The sequence below is a fragment of the Suncus etruscus genome, chromosome 16 (assembly GCF_024139225.1).
Source record: "Suncus etruscus isolate mSunEtr1 chromosome 16, mSunEtr1.pri.cur, whole genome shotgun sequence".
Taxonomy (NCBI): domain Eukaryota; kingdom Metazoa; phylum Chordata; class Mammalia; order Eulipotyphla; family Soricidae; genus Suncus; species Suncus etruscus.
This window is the reverse complement of record NC_064863.1, coordinates 3,964,958-3,983,955: the sequence shown is the minus strand read 5'-3', so window position 1 is coordinate 3,983,955 and position 18,998 is coordinate 3,964,958. Positions and strand designations below refer to the sequence as shown.

The window sequence follows — 18,998 nt, the reverse complement described above, 5'->3', positions numbered from 1 at the left end:
TGAGAAGAATTCTCAAAGCGTATTTATCCACAGCAAAACTAAGAAACTTTTCTTAGCTCTAAAATTTATCAGAAAGTAAAATTTTTGATGGATTTCTTTTTAATACTCATATGATCTCACTCATAAGCAAGAGTATAAAGTAACAAAGCAAGGGATCTGGATATTCTCCAATGGCGATAAATCCTGCCATATGATCAATAAAGTAGGAACTAAAAGTCTAAAGTGGAAGGAGGACTGGTGCAGTAGCATCGCAACTATGAGACTATGACTTCAAAGCGACTGCAAACAACAGCCAAACGATCTTCCATGCAGAATCTGTAGGACACAGCACGATTTAAGGGAGACTCCACGATGGGGGGACATAGTCAATGGCCAATGATTAATAAAGTATGGAGGAAGCTCAGCTTGGGTATTATAAAGGATAAGTGTCTTAAATATGTGGAACTATAATACTCATACTTTACTAGTGCACATTTGAGGGGAATTCTGATTTCCAACTAGAAAGATAATGAGTCCTTTGCTACTATCACTGATCTCTACAGTGGAATTCAGGGAATAGCAATCACTTGCTTCAGGCTCTTGGCTCTATTTTCTTTTTCTCAAAATAAAAACTCAAAGTGAATTTCATGCTAAACCAAATTATATTGTGATTATTTCAAATCAGCTAAACTAAGTTAAAAAAAATAACAAATATGCTTTCCTAACCATCACGCCCCCAAAAACCAAAAACAAACCAATATTCTCATTAGTCAAATGCAATAGAATCATTTAGCACTCTTTAGGACAGTAAGTATTTATTAAATACTTGTTAAGACATGAGACTTTTCAGGGGACACTAAAACAAAACCATGGAGCCAGAGAGATAGTACAGCAGGGAGGGTGCTTACCTTGCACATGGTCAGTCTGGGTTCAATCCCTGGCACCCCATATGGTACCCAAGTCCCACCAGGAGTGAACCCTAAACACAGAGCCACGAGTGTGCTCTGAGCACCACCAGGTGTTGGCTCAAACACAGAAACAAAATACATAGAATAAAACCACAAAACTTTCATAGAAATATTTAGATATAGTCCCCACAAAATGAATTTATCCTAGTGCTTATAAGGTAAGGGGAAAAAATCTGTGCAACTTAAATCCAGAAAAATGCTTCAATTGACTCGACAATTCCGAGTGCCTAATTTGGATTCGGACTCATGACTACGGAAAGCTACAGATGAATACAAACTCTGATTTTACCTGAAAGGGGGGATCTGCAGAGCCGGGTCATCCACAGTTACTTTAACGTGATGACCAGGAAAGCTGGCTTTTAAGTGTTCAATGGAGAGAAAAGTGTCGTTGAAATCGAGGGTGGCAATCTGATTGGGCATTTTTGAATAATGGGCACTGCTCGGATCCCCATAGCCTAGAATGATGTCATGCAGCCAGTCGGGTACCACACAGTCAGTATTCATGAGGTTCCGAATAGTCTCCAACACAGCCTGTCAGAGAGGACAGAAAAGGAGCGTGTTAAAAAGACATCTCAAACATTTGCACTTCACTGGAATGCAGGGCTGGCCTCGCTGGTCCAGAATTCCTGAGTGTTTCGCTGCAAGAAGCTATTTTCTGCTGACAGGTGCTTGGCTAGACTGAATCAACAGCTATATTTTCAGCTGATACCATACACTGCGTTTAACAAAAGACCAAATTTAGCCAGAACAGTTTATCCATTAGGAGTTCATTTAGACAGAATGCCACAAATGAGTTTACCACTTGAGCCCTGATGGATGGAGGAAAATTCAATCAAGTCTCCAAAATAGAAAAAAAAAAAAAAAGAGAATAAACTCTTTAAGAAAATGTTCCCTCTCAGAAACTCCTGGAGTTTTCTTCTCTTTATGTTCCATAGTTCTCAATGCTATCATAATAAAAAGCACATTAATGTGCTTAAACTAGAAAACAAATCATGGCTCAGAAATACTAAACTTAACAGTTAATGTTCATTAATACCAAATTAACATTAATTAATAAAACCAAATAGAGAACAAAAATTTCTAACGAAATGAAATGTCAAGGAAAATTTTAGAATAATAGAATCAGCACTCTAATACAAAAAGTCATTACAGCAGTTAATATACACATCACCAAAAGTAATATTGAAAAATCAAGGTCATTTCTTAGATTGTCCATTAATTATTTCAACAAAGTTATTACTTCCACACTATGTAAATCAGGCTAGGCTATTAATTTCTGAGAATAATTAAAACTAGTCATTTTTAATCTTAAAATGATACATGAATGAAACTTGATAATAAAATAACAAGACCATATCATCACACTACCTTTATTTTCTTGTTCTTAAAACTACCTAAATGTTCTTCTTTAGTACTTGGTTATTTGTTTATTACCTGGCTAATCTCCCTAAGATTATCATTTCCATGAAAGCAGAAATCTGGCAGTTTATATAAGTTTTTATAAGTTTATGTGGTCATTTTATAAGGTAAAGGACAGAGAGACTGTATAATGATAAGTTGAGAGCTTTGCTCTGAAAAAAAAAAAAAAGATTCTATTACAAAAGATCAAACATAACCTTGACAAGAGAAAATGGCAGAATGTGGCCAATAGTAAATCTTATCACAAAATGCAACATAGGCAGGTAAACGGTGTAGGAGAGACTTTTAATATTGCAAAGGTTAGACACACAAAAAATGGCATTTCAATTTAGATCAAGGCCTTTTAAAAGAACTCTGAGAGAGTACTGTGTAACTGTGAAATTCTATGTGAGGATAGGATAGAGACAAGAAGTATTCATATTAGGGCATGACCTGGAAAAGAAAACTGAAAAGATGCTGTACAGGTAAAGAGGCCATGCATATACTAAACGAGCATCCTACCTTCCCAGACATAAAAACTGATCATTCTCTCTTTCTGGAAGATGAATCTAAACGCCTCTTTTCATGTTTTATGACACTTTCATCAGTCCCCTTCTTAGGATTTCTTGTGCTTCTAAACTTTGTGGTAGTTACTTATTGATATTTCAATGAACACACCATATCACTAATCTATACCCCTTAAAAGTATATAAACTGTCTTACACAACTCTATCAGCTCTATATTATAACAGCATAGTACTAGATATACTAAATAGGAACTAAATAGTCATAGAAATAGCAAAATCAATTCTTTTTCTTTTATTGAAGTGACCAAGACTAATCATTACTGACAAAATAGAGACCCTGGCATCATAGAGACACATTTAATGGGAAGTCAAATCAGTAACACATATATAATTATCAGTTATTGCAAAAGCTGTCAGGGAAAAACACAAATGAAGGACCAAACCAAGTAAATGCCAGGAGGAAGACTATATCTACAGTATGTGAAAATGCCTGAATTAGTTATAAACAGTAACGGAGTGAGTGAAAGAAAAATTTCAGGAAATAATATTGGAGAGTTAAATAGTGAACAGATATGAATGGGCCTCTTGACTTATGTTAACATTATAATAAAAAAAAAGGCTGAACAAGAGTACTGTACATAATTTTTTTTTTTGGTTTTTGGTTTTGGGCCACACCCGGTAATGCTCAGGGGTTACTCCTGAGCTATGCGCTCACAAGTCGCTCCTGGCTTGGGGGACCATATGGGACACTGGGGGATCGAACTGCGGTCCGTCCTAGGCTAGCGCTAGCAAGGCAGACACTTTACCTCTAGCGCCACCATGCCGGCCCCAAGAGTACTGTACATAATTTAATGTTAAGTTAGTTGCTATCTGGAGAACAGGAGGAGAGAAAGAGTTAGGAACAAAAACAGAAAGATGAAGTCCTTAACTTTTTATATTAGCTATGTTAAGAATTTAATAGAGTGGTTTGGAATAAAAATAAAACAATAAATCTTTTTTCTTTTTTTTGGGGGGGGGGCCATACCTGGTTACGCTCAGGAGTTACTCCTGGCTGTGCGCTCAGAAATTACACCTGGCTTGGGGGGACCATATGGGATGCAGGGAGATGGAACTGTGGTCCGTCCTAAGCTAGTGCGTGCAAGGCAGACTCCTTACACCCTGAGCCACCACTCCAGCCTCAATAATTATTTCTTAACACCTCGTTGGAGGGGCAGTTTGGGGGCTATACTCAGTGGTACTCAGGTTTACCCCGCTTCTGCACTCAGGAATCAATCCTGATGGGCTTAGGGGCCATATGGGATGCAGATCAGCCATATGGAAGGCAGAGTCCTACCTGTTGCCCTTTAATATTTTTCTTATACAGTATCTCTGTACTTATATTTTTATCTTGAAAGTTATTTAAATTATAACACAGTATATGGTTAGATAGCCAAAAATTACCTTAAAATTATTTTCCTTGGGTTTTCTCCTCATTATTACATTGAAAGTATCATACACATCTTCTGCTCCATTTTGTATAGTATTGGTCATATCTTGTTGATACTGATTTGGATCCAAAAACACTCTAAATGTCCTTGACTCCCCTCTAAGATTGGGTCTGGGTTCAGGTCCTAAACATTTTGAAAGAGTTAAAAAAATTGTTCAATAAAATGTATTCTTTGAACGTTTATCTTCCAGCAATGCCAATACCTTACTACCCTCCCCCCACAGAGTAATGCTGTTGCCAACTGACCACCAAATTAGCAGAACTAAAGAGGAAAAACATTTTAAATATGACATCAAATAATTAAAAGCAGTGTTATAGTCTTAGAAGGGAAAACGTTTAAATTAGATGATTTCAAGAAATCTAGTATCTAGCACAGAAACCATACAATCTTTCATTTTTTTTTACTTTGGTCGTTTAATGATTTTTTTTTTTGGCTTTTGGGTCACACCGGCAGCGTTCAGGGGCTACTTCTGGCTCCACGCTCAGAAATCGCTTTTGAGAAGCTCGGGGGACCATATGGGATGCCGGTATTCGAACCACTGTCCTTCTGCATGCAAGGTAAACGCCTTACCTCCATGCTATCTCTTCGGCCCCTTTTAATGATTTTTTAACTGAATCACCATGAGATCCAATGGCAAAGCTCTTCATGATATTTTCAGTTATACAATGTTCCAACAACCACTACTGTCCAGTTCCCTCCCAGCCCTCCCAACTAGCCTCTATGACAGACATTTTGCTTCTCTCCCCCTTTTAGGCCATGGTTTGTAATACTGAAATGGGTAATGAACATATCACTTTATCTCCACTCAGCACCAGTTGTCCAGAGTGATCGTTTCCAACTATGTAATTTATTTCAAAGATGGCGTGACAGTGATAGATATCTTAAATGAATGTTATTTGTAGTTCTCAGTGTTGATTTTGTGTGTTAAGCAATTTTAAGTTACTTGGGAGCAAAAGGAAAAAGGCAAAGATATTCATCAGTACATACATACACTCTTTAAAATATATATAGATTATCATACCATCTTCAATGACACGTCCTTTATCATCTAGCATGCCCTGGATTTCACAGCCTCTGACATAAACCAGGCCAACCTGCTCAATGAATGGTCTCCTCCGGTCAAACTTGGTGCCGTAAGGTTTTGTGGGACGCACGGTGATTAAAAAGCAAACATCATGTTTCCGAAGCCCTGGCAAAATAAACACATTTCCACTTAATCCAAATAGTATTGTTTCGGTCTGCTGTTGGAGAAAGTTCATCTTATCTTTATTATCTTTAAAACTGAGTTATAAAAGGCACTGAAAACATCAGGCAGTCCATGGCTATATTTGCACTGTAATACAATTACTGTGTTTTTCCTGTAATCCATGATACTCAATGTTTGACAGCAATAATTTAAAGCAGGGGTACTTGCTACTGTTAGTGTGACTTTTAGGAGTAACCTGATCATTACCTACTGTGTAAAACAGTCTTATTTTCATGCCATTTTAACAAACAAAAGGTGTTCTACAACCACTTAAAAGTCCTCCTTGAGAGACAGTAATAGGAAAGTGGTAGTAAAAACAACATTATCTTAGTTGTGGAATGTACCAGACTGACTCCTGTATTCTTCTACAGGACCCTCAGAAACAATCGGTCAGAAACGATATCCACTTCAATGGCCATCTGTTAAACATTTGGTCAGCTTTGCTGCTGAATTCCGTCACAAGTGTTTGATAATGTATTACAAACATTGTTTCTGTGGTCATAAAAAGCTAGGAGAAAGCATTCATTTCTAAAAACTATCCTTTTCTTTTGGAATGCCACGAACGTGAAAGGACAAAAAACCTAGTGGCTACTGCTTGTCATAGGCAGCAAGCAAATCTCTTCATTTGTAAAAATTGATTGTAAAACAGAACTCCCCTCCCTAAAATATTCCCAGCTAAGAACAGGGAAAATAACCCAATCTCTTTGCAAATGCTATATTTTATCCTTAAAACCAAATAATTTCACCAATTCTGATTCTGACTTCCTCCCTTTGGTGTAAATAATACAATATCCTTTCTTTCTGAGGAAGTGTGTTAGATTCCTGTAAAATTTCTGTTGAGCTTGTCTAATTTTGATTTTGTGTGCATCTTTTCTAGAAATCGTATGCATTAAATTACTCTTCTCCTTAGTCCTCAAATAAAAATGATGATACTTTTTCTCTTTAATTTGCCTACTCTTCTCTTTGAAAGTTCCTTATTTGCCCCACTTGACCGACTCTTATGCGCGTGGTATGTGGGGACTGACTTGTGTAGGGCTGCATGTGAGGCAAGCACCTTACCTGCTGTGATATCTCTCTGTCAATGGCCAGTTTCTAAATCAAATTTTAAAGATCAAAGTCAACAAAAGTTCAAAAGGAGAATCTTTAATAAAAGTGTCTTTTAGCAATGCTAAGTATAAGAGAAAGGAAGGCAAGTGTTAAGTGCACGGCAAGATAAATGAAAATGCAAGAGAAATGTCCCTTTTCAAAACCCAAAATTACCTTCCCACTCGTCTTTGATGTGATCTCTCACATTCAGATTAATGGTCACATCTGCACGTACTCGGGTCGGCCAGTTTTCGCCTATGTTGGGTTTGGCCACTTCAACTACAGTAAAGGCCACAATAGGCTGAGCCATTCGAGCCCAGCCGCCGAACACCACGCCACCATACTCGGACTGCCTGGAAATCAAAAGAGCAGACGGTTACTCACACCAAGTTCCTACGCTTTTGGGTCAGTGAATACGAGAGCACATCTGGTCAGTGTTTTAAGTTCTGATATAGTGATTCCAATTTCTAAACTGGAAAACGGCTTGTTTATAAAAATATCTAAGTGTCTACAATACCTCTTTAGGAAGTATAAATGACCGTATAAAACAGGCAACGGGGTCTAGAACAGAAAGGCTCGAAGTAGGAGAATACTGCCTGCAACCCTGGAGCAATTAGATTAACCCAAAGGACATGAGACCTGATTGATCTTTCAAAGAATAAAATAACATAGCAAATTTAGTTTTATTTACTTTCTTAGCTTGCCCGCCTCATTGAGCTAGTCTTAGCTCTTTATTTTCCTTATGCATTTTAAGAAATGCTTTAGAACATGCTAGAATTTAAAAGCTTAAAAACAAATTATAACTGCCAATACCACCTTTAGGAAGCACATTAAAACCATAACACTGTTTGTGATTTGGGATGAATAATCAAGCTAGCTGTAGTAACTATAACTACGAACATCCAATCCAAGTACTCATTACTTTGTCTTCTATTGGTCCAACTAGGCCTTTAGCTTTTAAGATCAAATAGTGTATTTGGGAAATCTATACTCAGAGAGCTATAGCAACATGCTAAGATTAAAAAATGCACCCCCCACCAATCCTTACAAATATATGTAGGCATACACCCACACAGACAAACAGACACACACACTCCTATGCAAATGCTTTGTGGTCTAAACAAAAGTAATTTTTACAAGATTTCATAACATTAGAGAGAAAAACTAAAATTAAAAATAAATGTTATGGGGCCAGGGAGATAGCATAGAGGTAAGGCGTTTGCCTTGCATGCAGAAGGACAGTGGTTTGGATCCCGGCATCCCATAGGGTCCCCTGAGCCTGCCCAGAGCGATTTCTGAGCGTAGAGCCAGGAGGAACCCCTGAGCGCTGCCGGGTGTGACCCAAAAATCAGAAAAAAAAAAAGTTAGTCCAATGACTTTGTCAGAACTCAGACAGTTTCTGAAAGGCATTACCCTAGGACCATGAAAATAGCTCAAAGGGCTGGAGCACAGGCTTTGCATACAGAAAACTCAAGTTCAGACCGCCTATATCTTGTGGTCTCTTGAGTACTGTCAGGAACAATTCCCAAATGGTAGAGCCCCAAAGCCAAGAAATAAAAAAGCATTCCAGCAGCATCTGTGTCTACACCCTCTTTCCAATTTATATACTTCCTTTCCAGCTCCCTTAAAAACCTCCTGGAGGTTCTTGGGGAAACCATATATGATACCTGGGATTCAAACCCAGGCTGGACATGCGCAAAGCAAGAGCCTTACCTGCTATACTACTTCTCTGGCCCAATACACAAGCACTTTATTTTGTTGTTGTTGTTGTTGTTGTTTTGGACACCAATAGCGCACCAGGAATCACTCTTGGCAGTGTTCAGGGAATATATGGGATGCCGGGGACTGACTCAGTTCAGTACCAATTCACCGTACTACTGCTCCAGCCCCAATAAAAGCTTTTTAAATCAGAAAATATGGAACAATAGACTTCTAGTCCTTATGGAGCTCTCATTATATTTAAATATTTTTAATGATGGCCAGTTTTGAATGAAAATTCAGAAAAATTTATTATCCCAAGTGTGAGTAAAATAATTCCAGAATGTGACTAACTCCCCCTAGCAGAAATAATTACTTTAGGTAAAAATATCTTTTCTTTTCTTTTATTAATTGACCATAAAATCTCTTAAGTATTTATTCTATATTTGGCATTAAAGCAAATAAGTTGAATTCTATGATGAACTTAATATATGCCCAGTTTGTAAAAGGGCAAAATTAGGTCCAGGACTTGAGCGTGTATTCACAAGGTAACCTTAAATGTTCAGGGAGCGTCCGATCAAGCCCTCCCCGGGGTCCAAACAATGGGCCACAATTTCAGCAGAGCTGTGGGCAGAGATGAACAGCCCGTGGGTATACAAATCTCCGAGTGTTAGCCTGCCTACTGACTCAACTGATTATTAAGTCAAAAATACTTTATGTTGTGTTTTATAGTCTCACCCAGAATAACTTTACACATAATAATTAATTAAAAAATAGAACTATGAAATAAAATATAGAAGTAAAAAAATAGATCATAATCACAGTGTCTATGGCGCCCTCTATAATTAGCAAGAAGAAAAGTCTAGATACCTGAATCAGTTCTTATTCAAAAGAATTTATTAAAAAAAAATGTAGTCTTGTTGGCCAGAGGGCTAGTACAGCAGGTAGGGCGCATTGCCTTGCATGCAGCTGACCCATATGGTCCCTGGAGCCCACCAGGAGTGATTCCTGAGTGCAAAGCCAGGAGTAACCCCTGAGCATCCCTGGGTGTGCCTTCCTCTTTCCCCCAATGAAAACGCAGTTGTGGGGCCAGAGTGATATAGCACAGTAGGTTGGGTGTTTCCTTGCATATGACAAACCTGGGTTCAATCCTTGTCATCTCATATGGTCCAACGAAACTGCTCGGAGTAATTTCTGAGCACAGTCAGGAGGAACTCTCGAGAGCCCCTTCACCCCAACTAGACTGTAGTCTAATTGGACGTGCATGTGTGGAACGACAAAAATTCATTTTATTCAACTAGTTTTACGGCTTTAGTTTCCATCAATTTTTACTTGTATGTAAATGGTCATGTTTATTTATTTTTGGTTTAGGGGCCACACTGGCAATAATCAAGGGTTACTCCTGACTCTGTTCAAGGGTCACTTCTGGGGGACAATATGGGGTCCAGAGGATTGAACCTGGGTCTCTGGGTTCAAGGAAGGCAAATTGCCACAATAAAGGCAAGCACCATACTTGCTGTACTACTGCTCTAGCCCCTAAAACGACTTTCTAATTCGAGACATATAGAATAGATATGTCTAGTCCTTATATATATATACCTGTACTCTTTCCAGCCTCCATTCAGTAAATGTTTCAGAGGCAAAACTAAATGTTATAAATCCCAAAATAAGGAGTTGCTGACACACAGCATTTAGAATGAAAACCCTTCTCAGTTAAAGGAATTCCAGATGCAATAAACAGAGAGTAGAGTCTAGTAGGACTTCAAAAAAAGGAGGCTTGCTCAACTGGCCGTAAATAATCCAGTCTCTTTCAGACACTTATACATTGAAGGCAGCGAAAACTTGGCAGTGTTCTATTCCATCTATGCACTCCTTGCCAACAACCCTCAACTTTGACCGAGTCCTTTGGAGAAGCTGATTAAGACTAGTGGTGACAGCCGCCAGAGGAGTTGGGCAGCAAAATCTCTCTTTACCGTAGCTTCTTTCAGAACGCTGATGGTTCTATTCTAGCCAGGGATCAACAGTCAGTTCAATACTCTGCCCTCTCCACCGTCCGCTCATATCTAACGAAATTTCTCTCTCAATGGTGGTCTCAATGATTGCCCAGTACCTGGTGCAACTGATCCAATGGATCCAATGATTGAGATAATCTACTTTTTTAGATTAACACATTTGAAAGTTCTCATTCATATTAAAGGTGTTGATTTCCTTGAGTTAATAGCTTATACTTAAGAGAATCCTTCATGCCAAGTGCTTCATTCCTAGATACACTCACGATTGCTGAAACAAGTTAGTAAGTAATATTTGCCTCTCTTCGTTAGAAGTGGAACCAATTTACTGACCATGGCTTCATTCTGCTGACACTGTCCTCGATGTCCTGTCTAATTTCATAAGTTGATTCTAAGCGGAAAAGATTGAAGTTCCTTAGGAGATAATCATGAAGAGTCAAAAACTGTAAATTCAACTTGGGAAGAGCAAGACAACCTGGAAAAAAAAAGTCCAACTTTGAATATTTCTTCTTTTTTTAATTCTTTTGATTTTTAGGCTACACCCAGAAGTACTCAGGGGTTACTCCTGGCTCTGCACTCAGAAATCGCCCCGGGCAGGGTTGGGGACCATATGGGATGTCAGGAACCAAACCCAGGTCCATCCTGGGTCAGCTCCATGGAAGGCAACACCCTATTTCATTAGTTATCTGCTTTATGTATTTAAAAAGGTGCCACTGGGCCCAAAGAGATAGCACAGTGGCGTTTGCCTTGCAAGCAGCCGATCCAGGACCAAAGGTGGTTGGTTCGAATCCTGGTGTCCCACATGGTCCCCCCGTGCCTGCCAGGAGCTATTTCTGAGCAGACAGCCAGGAGTAACCCCTGAGCACCGCCAGGTGTGGCCCAAAAACCAAATAAATAAATAAATAATAAATAAAAATTAAAAAAAATAATAAATAAAAAGGTGCCACTGAGGCTGGAGCTATAGCACAACAGGTAGAATGTTTGCCTTGGGGGGCCGGGCGGTGGCGCTGGAGGTAAGGTGCCTGCCTTCCCTGCGCTAGCCTAGGACGGACCGGGGTTCGATCCCCCCGCGTCCCATATGGTCCCCCAAGAAGCCAGGAGCAACTTCTGAGCGCATAGCCAGGAGTAACCCCTGAGCGTCACAGGGTGTGGCCCAAAAAGCAAAAAAAAAAAAAAAAAAAGAATGTTTGCCTTGCGTGCAAAGACCTGGGCTCAATCCCTGGCATCCAATGTTTCCCTGAGTATTACCAGGAGCCAGGAGTAAGCCCTGAGCATCATCAATGTGGCTCAAAACAAAAACAAAAACAAAGGTGCAACAACTTTGGTATGAATCTAATAACTATAGCATACAGTATTTGATAAGATTTTATTTTTACAAAGATTGAAATAAGAGGGACTGAGTCAAACAAAAGGGAATTAAGTTGGGAATGAAGGATGAATTCTGTTAATACATATAATTAAAATATCAACAATTTATATAACAAAAGTGCTTCTAAAAAGTATGTGAAGTTACCTAAAAGTAAGTCCTGGGGCATGAGTGATAGCTCAAAGTTTAAAAACCATGCTTCGTATGTGGGAGTCTAAAGTTCAACTTATTCTATGGAAGACACCCTCAAGTTCCACCAGAAATGACCCCAAAGCTCTGCGGATAGGCCCTGAGCAGTGCTCAAAACAAAACTAATCTCAAGTATTTAAAATGTTTTACATTTTCCACTGAATTTATACTTGACAAATCTTGGAGTAAATAATGCTACCATAAATCTAGCTCATAACATTTAGTAAGAAAACTAAGTTTGCATATTACATTAAAGCATAAATCTCTGGGGCCGGAGAGATAGCATGGAGATAAGGCATTCGCCTTTCATGCAGAAGTTTGGTGGTTCAAATCCCAGCATCCTATATGGTCCCCCGAGCCTGCCAGGATCGATTTCTGAGACTAGAGCCAGGAGTAACCCCTGAGCGCTGCCAGGTGTGACTCAAAAACCAAGAAAAAAAAAAAAAAAAAGAAGAAGCATAAACCTCTAAGTATCACTACGATGTGCAAAAGTTGGTGTTCTTGTTAGACTTCAAGGATAAGGCATTGATTATATTTTTCTTAGAGTTATTCTGTCTGTCTGTAATAATGTTATTTTATCTCCTCTCACATCTACTAAAGCAGCAACAAACCGAAGGGCAAGAAACACTGATATACAAAAACTGTCATCATTTGTTTGTAAACTCTAATTCAATTTAGTAAATTTTCTTTCAGACCAGACATTAAGAAAAGGCACTTCTAGCATATTTTTATTTAAAAAATGATTCAAAATATAATGTACCACTTGAAATCTTCACTGAATGAACAGACCTACGCCTTAAGTAGCAGTAGCTATTTTTATCATAAAGAGAGGCAGAAACCGTGGTACACCTTATAATGGAAGATGAGATTATTAGCAAGACTTTGCAACACAAGACCTCAACCTGAGACAGTTTCTGAATGCCTCCATTAAAGAGTAGAACTGTAAGTAGAAAAATGTAGTAGAGAAAGCAAGGAAAATAGCTCACTTTCCTTTCACAGAACCAACCGTGTTGAATTTCTGGCACTTGTATTTCTGGACCCCTGAGTCCTGCCAGGAGTCATAAGCACAGTTAGAAGTAAGCCCCAAGTACTCCCAGATGGAATTTTTTTTAATTTCTAAAAAAAATGTAGCTAAGAAACTGCCGATCAACAACTAAAAATTTTGAACAGACCAGAAAGGAAGGGAATTGGAGACTAGTTCTAAAATAAAAGACATTTCAAAAATGAGCAAGTTTAACTGCAGTCTGTATGGACACATGGGAGATCGACCAAGAAGTACAAGTTAATAATTGCTATGAAGGCCAGGAATGAGTTTTATGAAGAAGTGGTAACCATGGGGCTGAAGCAATAGGACAGTGGTAGGGCGTTTGCCTTGAACACGGCTAATCCAGGATGGACCACGGTTTGATCCCCGGCATCCCATATGGTCCCCCGATCCAGAAGCTATTTCTGAACGCACAGCCAGGAGTAACCCCTGAGTGTCACCTGGTGTGGCACAAAAAGCCAAAAAAATAAAAGAAGTGGTAACCAACAGGCAACTAAGAGGAAGATTCTGGGACAGCAAACAGGTCTTTTCTTTATTGTAATTAGTTAAGGTTTACAAACTACATTTTCAAGGACTATATATGTGTATATTTTATAAGAAAAGGATTAAGGGCCGGAGAGATAGCCTGGAGGTAAGGCCTTCCAGGCAGAAGGTTGGTGGTTCGAATCCCAGCATCCCATATGGTCCCCTGTGCCTGCCAGGGGCGATTTCTGAGCGTAGAGCCAGGAGAAACCCCTGAGTGCTGCCGGGTGTGACCCAAAAACCAAAAACCAAACCAAAACAAAGCAAAACAAAAAAAAGAAAAGGATTAAAAAGGCCAACAATTTCATTAGAATGTTCTTTACAATTTCTACATACTATTAATTATTCCAATTTCACATATAATGGTCTCCCATAGGGAGCCACAAGCAGTACATAGTATCACAAAGAATCAGCTTTGACCTATGTCTATTTTAACGCTTAAATATCAAATCATACAAGTGCCATCAAGGCCAATAAAGAACAAAGGCGAGATAGAACCAGTTGACCATTTGACAACTAAAAGTTGCTTTGAAATGCCTACATTCTATAAAAGAACAAAAATTTTAAATTTTAAAATAATTCCTTTCCATTTAATTGCAGCAATAATAAGAATTTAAAAAAGGGGGGGGGCAGAGAGATAGCACAGCAGTGTTTGCCTTGCAAGCAGCTGATCAAGGACCAGGATCTAAGATGGTTGGTTCGAATCCCTGCGTCCCATATGTCCCGTTCCCCCCCCCCCCCCCCCCCCGCCCTTGCCTGCCAGGATATATTTCTGAGTAGAAAGCCAGGAGTAACCCCTGAGCACAGCCGGGTATGGCCCAAAAACCAAAAAAAAAAAGTAAAAAAGTAAAAAATTATAGCAAGAAAAATAATTTAAACTGAGTCTACAATCATTAACGAGTACTGGAGATATCATAACATTATTAATGTATTTAAATACTCAACATTTTCTTACCTTAAGATAAAATGGAGGCCACAGAGTAAAGCAGGTGAGGGGCTTAGCATACACACGGCTTACTGGAGTCTGATCTCCAGCATCCATCTGGCCCCCTTATCCCCTCCAGGAGTGATGCCTGAGCGAAGAGCCAGAAAGGAGTTGGCCCTAAGAAGCTCCTTGGTGTGGCTTCATCTCCCACCTCTTTCGCTCCCCCCAATGTTTTCTAACACAAATATTCTTAAGTGGAATCTACCTTTTAGGGTCTGATTTGTCAAAGAATTAACATACATTTATGGTCAGAAATACTTTTAGCATAAGCAAATTAGAAATGCAAGAGAACAGTGTGTTATCCATTGTAAAACCACAAGAAAATAAAAAGGCATGAAGATTGCCTATTCTGAAATCTGGTAGAATTTTAAAGTATCAAGCCTATTTTTCTTATGATTCCAGACTACAATTTTGAAGTAAAAATGTTTTCTTTTAAATAAATGTGTCACTACTTGTGCTGGTGATGAAATGGCAGTATTTTTCATAACAAGATGTGATTGTTCAAGATTTCCTTAATACAAAATATACCTTTAAATTATTGTCAGAACATACTTTGGCATATAAAGAACTGAGGTAAATTCTCACTCATTTTTTATCAGATGAACAAAAAGCATTTAGAAATAGACTGGGGGAAGAGGAAGGTAAAGCAAACTAAGGTTTACCATTTTTTTAATTTTTTTTTATTTTTTGGGTTCTTGTTTGTTTTGGGGCCACACCCAGTGACGCTCAGGGGTTACTCGTGGCTATGTGCTCAGAAATCGCTCCTGACTTGGGGGACCATATGGGACACGGAGGGATTGAACCGCATTCTGTCCTAGGTCAGCCCATGCAAGGCAAATGCCCTACTGCTGCGTCTCCATCTGGGCCCTGAAGAATACGGTTTTGAATAAAAACTAAAAATCTATTGTTGTGGGGCCGGGTAGGTGGCGCTGGAGGTAAGGTGTCTGCCTTGCAAGCGCTAGCCAAGGAAGGACCGCGGTTCGATCCCCCGGCGTCCCATATGGTCCCCCCAAGCCAGGGGCGATTTCTGAGCACATAGCCAGGAGTAACCCCTGAGCGTCAAACGGGTGTGGCCCAAAAACCAAAAAAAAAAAAAAAAAAAAAAAAAAAATCTATTGTTGTGTATGTAAATATTTTGGGGGATTACTATGTTGCTCACCCTAATCTGTGCCCTACCCTAGGGTGTGACCTGGCATTCTGCCCCCACCCTAGGGTAGGACCTGATTCTGCTTCCACCATTGGTTGGTATCTGATCCCACCATTGGGTGGGACCTGACTCTGGACTATAAGAGCAAGGGTCTGTGGAAGGCGGGGGCTTTTTTGCTGGCTGGAACTGAAGCTGAGTCTTTGGACTTCAGTTTTGTCCATCCGAATAAAGCAAATATTTCCACGAGCCTGACTGTCTGCGAGCTGTTTACCCGCCGTTTCACCTCAGAACCGTGGGCTAGACAGGGTGGCAGACACGTGCTCTGAGCTGGAAGAAAAGGGCCTCATTCTCCATCCCTCCATCAGTCAACCGCTTCAGGGGCTGTCCTGCTACATCTATTATCAACAAGTGAAAATGTCTAAATGGAATCTCGAGGGGCCAGAGTGATAAAAGAGCAGGTCGGGTGCTTACCTTTCACATAGCCAACCCAGTTTCGATTTTGGGCATCCCAGATAAGATCCTACCCAACCACCCCAGGAACTGCCAGGACTGAGGACAAAGCCAGGGAAGGAGTTTTAAAAATAGATTTTCAGTGTCACTATGTACCTAAAACAATTACTGTGAAAGATCTGTAATCTACTTTGGTCAAAAAAAAAAAATTATTGACCATAGGGGGGTAAAAAAAAATTTCCTACCTGTATTCCCAAAAGGCTTTGAACATAAAAGCCCTAGCAAACCTAGCTATCATAGTGACAATATGAAAGCTATCCTGTCTATTATAGTAGGTCGCCTTAACGTAGTTTCACTGTATTATGGTCATTTATGTCTTATGGACTGATTGCTCTATCTACATATGTGTACAATCATAGTCAAATTTAATAAAAAATCTTTAACGGGTGGGTTCAATTCCAAAGTTTCCAGTTTCTATTAAATAGATTAAACAGAATTCTACTATATATGACAAATGCTAAATTGAGTGCCAGATTAGACCTGAATTCTAAATGTCTTCACTATACCTTCTCCCGAATAGTACTCAGTTGGGACAATATTTTCATCCCATATGATTTTCTCAGTTGGATATAAAGGCATCTGGTTTAATTGCTGAATCTGAGAAATCCGACGCTCATGACGAGATACCTAAAAGAAATGGATTTATGTCAAAGTGAGAAACAGCTTTTTCAAAATATGCAATTTTAAGTTTTATCTCTAGCAATCAGAACATCTTTTTTCCTTTTCCCCATCTTCTCATAAGTCAAAAAAGAGGTGCCAACCATGAAGGGTTTCGGAATATGAGAAACCTGAGCTCAACTCCAAAAACCTCTACTCGAGCTCTGTAAAATCAGGGCAAGAATACTTCACTTCTACTTCTCAGTGTTCTTTTTCAGGTAAGCCCTAAATTCTAGGTAGAGTTTCCATGCTGGGATCTGGAGATAAAATACAGTGGGAGGGTGTTGCCTGCTTTTTACACGGTTGACCAGGTTCGATTTCTAGCACCCCAGTACATGGCCAGGAGTCAGCCTTGGGCATAGCTAGATGTAGCAAAAAACAAAACAAACAACAGAAAAAAAAATTTCCACTCTGATATAAACTAGCTAAACAATCTCTAAAAATTTTATTAATCTTTTTAATAATTAATGACCTCTAGTAATTAATGACCTCTGCTTTTATAATGAAAATTGAACTTGATAAACCTGTACTAAGTACCCTTCAACTGTAATATTAATCTCTCTGAAAATAGAAATAAATTTGCTACCTCAATATAGATTTAAAAAGTGATACAAATAAAAAATGTATCGTTCTCTTCTATAAAGATAGCATTATTTGGGGCCGGGCGGTGGCGCTAAAGGTAAGGTGCCTGCCTTGCCTGAGCTAGCCTTGGATGGACCGCGGTTCGATCCCCCGGTGTCCCATATGGTCCCCCAAGCCAGGAGCAACTTCTGAGCACATAGCCCGGAGTAACCCCTGAGCGTTACCGGGTGTGGCCCAAAAACCAAAAAAAAAAAAAAAGATAGCATTATTTTATGGAAGAAGGTATGTGATATTATCCAAACAATACATTATTTCCAGTTTATGAAAGGAAGAAAATGAAGACTCTGGCAATACATATTTTAAACTTTATTTTCATCTGGTATAGCTATTTCAATTTAAAGGTAAAATCTCAGCTATGAGACCCAAAAGTGTTATTAATTTTATACACAATTCTATTTCCATTAGGAAGGTTCTTTGAGGGAGGGAATCCTCATCTTTCTACAGTAAGGATTTATTGTTAATCCCCAAAACCTGACATAATGAGGTATTTCTACCTTGTTGAAAAATAGGACAAGGAATTTTTAGAAATCAAATGTAGTCAAGAGATAAAGAAAAGGGATTTTTAAGACGAAAAGCAAAGACAATGATGCAAGATAGAAAGGTCACACAAGTAAATATATAAATCGTAAATATTTGCCACACTTGAACTAACTAAAAACTCTTCCCAAGGATTTCTTCCAAATGACACTTAAACACCAGGCAGAAAACTCCACTGCAAACAACTGTCTCTACTGCCGTCAAAACAGATCGGTCATCTTCCTTTCTCACTTTATATTATATTAAAACCAACAGCTTGGATACAAAACAGAAAATGGTACAAAATATGCTTCCGCATGTATAAAAGAAGTACATATGTATATAGATATTAAGAAATTTCTAAAACATAAGAAAACCTACTCTATTTTCTAAGAGCCCTGAGAGAAAAAGAAAGAGAGGAGAGATATAGAGAGAGATAGAAAAAAGATATAGATTGGGGGGAAGGGAGGGAGAGAGAATTGAGAAAACTTAAATTTAAAGGGGGGTTGCCTACGTCACTCTTGGTCCCAAAGTATAGTGAGGAGAAGGAAAGAAATAAGTGGAGGAGAAAAACATGTAAAATAACAGGGGTCAAGGTTTAAAGAGATTCAGGTCCACTGGTGGTGTTAAGGAAGGACAGAGCCAAATAGCCGAACCAGGGCGTCAACAGCACTGAAATCACGAGACCCAAACGTTAACAACCAACCTTAAAGAGGTGCCTGTCAAGATGGCAGGCTGGGAGGGGGAGCATGGGAAGGAGCCTGGGAACACTGGTGCAGGGAGGATGGCACAGCGGGTGGGACTAGTGATGGAACATCGTGTGTCTAAAACTCAACTATGAGTAACTTTTTAAATCATGGTGCTTTAATAAGTCTTTTTAAAACTTTCAAGGAAAAAATTGGGAAAATTAATTCCAAACAATGAAGAGGAGGGAAATGATTAAATCGAAAACAAAAGAATTCAAAAACGGGTAGGAATGAGCTAATTCATCACTAGTCCAGAGAAAGAATCTGTATGCTTC

General features: G+C 39.1%; 1 protein-coding gene across 1 annotated transcript in view; it reads right to left on the bottom strand.

The window, feature by feature from the left end:
• Positions 1–18,998, bottom strand: part of AQR (aquarius intron-binding spliceosomal factor) — a 95,310-nt gene that overhangs the window by 42,830 nt on the left and 33,482 nt on the right. Inside the window, exons 15-20 of the mRNA XM_049789783.1 lie at positions 16,669–16,789; positions 10,732–10,873; positions 6,866–7,044; positions 5,381–5,548; positions 4,313–4,482; positions 1,237–1,478 (exon numbers count right to left, since the gene is read on the bottom strand). Of these exons, the coding sequence (XP_049645740.1) occupies positions 1,237–1,478; positions 4,313–4,482; positions 5,381–5,548; positions 6,866–7,044; positions 10,732–10,873; positions 16,669–16,789 (1,022 nt within the window). The remainder of the gene's footprint in view (positions 1–1,236; positions 1,479–4,312; positions 4,483–5,380; positions 5,549–6,865; positions 7,045–10,731; positions 10,874–16,668; positions 16,790–18,998) is intronic.